Source organism: Callionymus lyra, chromosome 15 (genome assembly GCF_982586985.1).
Source record: "Callionymus lyra chromosome 15, fCalLyr1.hap1.1, whole genome shotgun sequence".
NCBI classification, from domain to species: Eukaryota; Metazoa; Chordata; class Actinopteri; order Syngnathiformes; family Callionymidae; genus Callionymus; species Callionymus lyra.
Genome location: NC_141832.1, coordinates 22454233 through 22459269, shown reverse-complemented (window position 1 = coordinate 22459269; position 5037 = coordinate 22454233). Strand labels below are relative to the sequence as shown.

Genomic DNA, 5037 nt, shown 5'->3' with positions numbered 1-5037 from the left:
GACATATACAACAAGTGTTATTTATTTATATTTAATTGAGAAATGAAGGATCGTATTTGTAGGTTTTTATTAACATTTATATAATATATTTATCATCATATTTACAAGAATTAAACCTTTTTGATTCTAACTTCAACGTGTGTGTGACCGTGAGCGCATAACTTGGCCTCACCTTCCTGCACGTTTGTTCATTTGCGTGTTCTAATTACCTCACCTTCCACTATTACACCTCCCAACCTCTGTCTGACGATGGAATAAATCCCCTGCATTTGTAAAAAGAAAAAAGAAGAAGAAGGAGCCAAGCAAAATGGCACATTGGCAGAGACCGAGCAGAGCAGGACGCGTGCCAGCAGTCTTCCGTGACTCCTGCGTGGATTCACGAGGCCCACGTTGCTGCGAGGCCTGGCCAGCATCACTCCACTCTCCAGTGGAAACATCCTTTCACTCTCCTCTAGCATTTCACCTTTCGTGTTTGAAGGAGAAGGAAATAATACAAGGCAGATTTAATCGTATTTATTGTCAGTTAAATTTGACCACAAAGCTGGTTCAATACAATGATATTGGTTTTTTGAAAGAGGAACTTTGCTCCTCTTTTCCACGCAGGTTATTAACAGTAGATACAGAAATCAAACACAACAAATCCGTGCAATAATAACAATAATTTAAAAATAAAATAAATAATAATAAATAATAATATAGGCCGCATTTCGTGTTAAATTAAATCATCCATTAACGTTGCTTTATAATACTTTAGAAATAACTGTTTCAAAGAATGATAATTTTGGTAAATTAAAATATGTTGCCTTTTAAACTATAGTTATAAATAGAAAAGCAAGTGGGAAAAGGTATACCTTTTTTATTTTTTGCAAAATCGTAAAACCTTTTAAAGTCAAATGACACAAGTGATGAACTTAGTTACACAGTTTTTATTCACCGTTTCAATGTAAACTCAAAAACCAAGGTCATTTCGAAATAAATTAAAAGTAATATATTATTTGTTACCGTGCAACGCTGGTGTTTGTTGAACAAATGAACAACAATAATAATTACAATATAACAACAATGGGTTATGTGGCGGAAAAAAGAAATGTATAATGGAGTCGTTTGTTTCATTCGATTTGTTGGGCAGGCTGACTTGTGTGTGTGTGTGTGTGTCTCCTGTGAGTGTGTGAGTGTTTGTGTGTGTGACTTGTTGACTCTCTGTGGTCCTTGTCTGGTTTTGCATAGATGCGACACGATTGATCCAACACGCTGGAGAACACGCTCTCCCAGATTTTTCACATTTTAATTTCAATTTCCCCCCTTAATAAAATGTCAATTCAATCTCAGTGTAAGGGGGGAAAGGGGGGGAGAAGTGACTCGGGTGTGGACAAGTTCCATTTTGGGCAGCAAAAATACAAACAACCACCAAACATAATTCACATTTGAAAAATCTCCCCCAATCCGTGGCACGAAAGAGGGACCGTCTGTCACTTCCCCTCGCGATCAATAACAACAATAAGTTAACACAGATGACACACATCTATCCAGATTATCTGAAGCTTCTTCCATCTGTGTGCTGGAGAGAGATGTCTAGTTGTGGAAAAACGCGTTGAGTTCGTCGTACACGGGGGCGCGCTCGTGGTGTAAGTGCATGTCGTGATAAGGCAGGGTGTTCTCAGAATGGGCTCCTCCGCCGCGGGCCCCTGAGGACCCGAACACAAGGTTATGGGCCCCGCTGGGTCTGGACCCGGGCAGGCCGGAGTAATGCATAGAGTAGTGGTAGCCCTTCTCCGGTTCCGGTGACGCGGATCCTTGGTGCTTGAGGGAAAAATTGCCATTGACGCAGAGGGGTGGGCTCATGGGCCCCTCGTACTCCGGGCTGTTATACTCCGGGGACCCGCTGCCTGCGTACAGAGAGTCGTAGGTCGAGCAAAAACCGTGGGTGCTCAGCGGGTGCGAGTTCGATCCCTGGCGGCAGTGCGGGCTGGACAGACGCGCGCACTGGTACGGGTACGAGTGCACGGAGAAGGATCCGGATCCGTATCGATTCCCATCCGGACACTGCTGCTCCGTCAGGAAGTTCCTGGAGTTAAGCTGCAGACACCCCGCCACCAGGTTGGTGGTGGGCTGGGAGAGACCTTTGCACAGGGTCTGCACGTAGGACACCAGCTCTGGCCTCTTCCCGGAGCGCAGTATCTCCGACAGAGCCCAGATGTAGTTCTTGGCCAGACGCAGGGTCTCGATTTTGGAGAGTTTTTGCGTCTTGGAGTAGCAGGGGACCACCTTGCGGAGGTTGTCGAGCGCGGAGTTGAGGTCGTGCATGCGGGTCCGCTCCCGGGCGTTGGCCTTCACCCTGCGCATCTTGGAGCGCTCGATCCTGGCCGGCGTCATTTTACGCTTCTTGGGACCCCTTTTCTTGGGCCTCCCCCCGTCCTGGTCCTCGCCGTCCTCGCCGTCCTCATCGTCGACGTCATCGTCGTCGTCGTCGTCATCGTCGTCGTCCTCCTCCCCGGCGTGCTCGGACTGGGTCCGGCTGTCGTCGCCCCCCATCTCGGAGGCCTCCATGTCCTGGTCCTGGTCGTCGTCCTTGAGTTTGGACTCGTCTCCGTCGCTGTCGTCCGCCCAGGCCGCGTACTTCTGCACGTCCGGGAGCAGCGAGGAGTCGCTGAACAGCCTCGTCAACATCGTGGCTCTATGGCAAACAAACAAAAAAATATATATTTAAAAATATAAAATATAAAATCCACGAGAATCCATTCAAATAAAAATCATCATCCTCCATTTTTCAAGCTGTCACCGCCGCGTCTCGCAGCGGCTCCCGGCGGCAGGGGCCACATTACAGGTCCCAAGGGGGCCATGGTGTGGACACTTTCACTCTTCGCGACGCCCAGTTCCTGGCTGCATTCCAATACTATTCACCCGACTCCTCAGAGAGGATTTTTTATTTAATTTAATAGGCTGAGATCCTCCATAAAACCTAACGGATTATTAAATCAACTCCAATAAGAAAAAATAAATCGAAATAAATCGAAATTAATCTCAATTCGATTCAAATTGCGTGAGATACTATTTATTAAAGAGTTAAAAGTGGATAAACATACCTTTTGGAATAAAGTCCTACACAAGAAGACGACACGACCTTCTCCTCTCATCTATTATGATCACTGTGCATCAGCAGAGACCCCCGTGGTATAAGGTGGGCTGTGATGGGTGGGCAATTATCTCGGGGGTGTGCCAGCGGCAAAATCTACTTTCTAAATCCCGGTGCTCAGAAGGGGTTTCCCCTCAATTATAAACGCAAAAAAAACGAGCTTTAATGACCATGTCGACTACAAGAAATAGATTTCACACATAATTCTGTATGCACCAGCGCGCCATTTCCACGCACCTTTTTACTTCTACAAATGGAAATCGCTTGTATCCTTTTAGCCCTCGTTAAATATATAAAAACGTGTAACTTCTCAAACACTCCTCATCCCTTTTTTTTTTTTATATATATATTTTATTTAACTTAAATGAGCCTCGAGGTAAATCACTCAACTTAATGGCGATGTCTCCACCCCTGTTGTTTCTTTATCGTCTATAAATCTCCAATTACACACCGTTTAAAATGGAAACTTAATGAATTATTTAAAAATATTTTGTTTAGAACTATGTATATTAAATATATTTTATATATAAAAATATTAACTTTTAGATGTCTAAAGTTTAATGGAAATCTAAAAAGAATGACACATTTTGTTTCATAATATAGTTTAGTTGATCAGATGTTAAATCACGATCAGTTTTATGTTATAAATCCACATTATTGTCAATAATCTAAGACAGTTTTTTAGTTTTTGGAGCATCATTTAGGAGTTAATTCGATTGATTCGTCCACCATTTTGAACATCATCAAGGACTCATTGTTCCACTGAACCTTACCTCGTCTCGAGCTCTTCACGCAGGATGGAGGGACACAAAGGACTTCTAGACCATCTTCAGGGGACGAGCCGACGATCCGAGCCGGTGCAAGGGATGATGACGCTGCGTCTCTCCAGGCGCGCTCCAGTCACGGGGATGCGGTGCGTCCTCGCGTCTCCGTGTCTGAGCGCGGAGTGAGCGTGGGGTGTGTGTGTGTGTCAGTGCGGAGGTGTGTGTGTGTGTGTGTGTGATCGGTAACCGTGAGCTATACCGGGGACGGGGTTGCATACCAGCTCCAGTCTATGATGCGCGCGCCCATATGGCAGGCACGTCACCGGCAAGAGCCATCACATGAGAATCCCAGTGATTGACATGCGCATGCATTCGGAGAGATTCGCCCTCCCAAGGGGAAGAGAGAGAGAGAGGGAGAGAGAGAGAGAGAGAGAAGGAGGAAAAAAGAGAGAGAGAGAGAGGTGGTGGTGCTGATGAACGAGGGGGAGAGGGAGGAGGGCCTCCTCGCCATCTGTCACTGTTCTAGCAACTCACAGAGCCAGAAAGAGGAGGAAAAACAGAAGATGGAGGGAGCAAATAAAAATAGAGGAGGAGGAACAAAAACAGAAATAATCACTGACCTACAATAGTGACTTTTCCCAATCAGAAAAACTGTCAAAAGGCATCTTGTCGACCATTTTGCAGCTTATATTTAGTTCTAGTGATCTAATAGTAAAGATGATAACCAAGCATCTTATTTACCACATCACACTATCTTAAGTTGATGTGTGATGAGGTCATGGAATAAATATATGACTCATATGACTTGTCAAATAGCTCGATTTACATGTTTTAAAGTGGTTTTGATAAACAATTATCATGAATTCTGATCCACTATTTCAAGTGGAAATAAAGGTGAGGTCTTAAGAGGGACCCCTTGAGAGCAAGATAGAAGTACATTGAGGAAAACAAATTTTAAATGATTTTACATCATGAAATACAAGTACATCCTGTTGAATCACAGAGATGTGTCTTGGAAAGTGCACTTAGGTTTTTATATTCATCCGTTTAAGTTTACAGATTTACAAGTTAATTCCATTGCTAAACCTGCACAAGTGAGTTTAATATTAATCACTCATTCATCTTTATACTTGACATACA

General features: G+C 44.1%; 1 protein-coding gene across 2 annotated transcripts; it reads right to left on the bottom strand.

Moving 5' to 3' along the window:
• Positions 1-498: 498 nt before the first annotated feature.
• LOC148065378 (neurogenic differentiation factor 2-like) lies at positions 499-4311 on the bottom strand. Of its 2 annotated transcripts, none has more exons than XM_087809926.1 (2): positions 3907-4311; positions 499-2674 (listed from the first exon to the last, which is right to left on the bottom strand). In XM_087809926.1, the coding sequence occupies exon 2, from the start codon at positions 2665-2667 to the stop codon at positions 1573-1575; it is 1095 nt and encodes a 364-aa protein (XP_087666052.1). In that variant the 5' UTR covers positions 2668-2674; positions 3907-4311; the 3' UTR covers positions 499-1572. The 2 variants fall into 2 exon arrangements, with proteins under 2 accessions (XP_087666052.1, XP_087666053.1); XM_087809927.1 differs by lacking the exon at positions 3907-4311 and adding an exon at positions 3084-3110.
• Between the last annotated feature and the right edge of the window lie 726 nt (positions 4312-5037).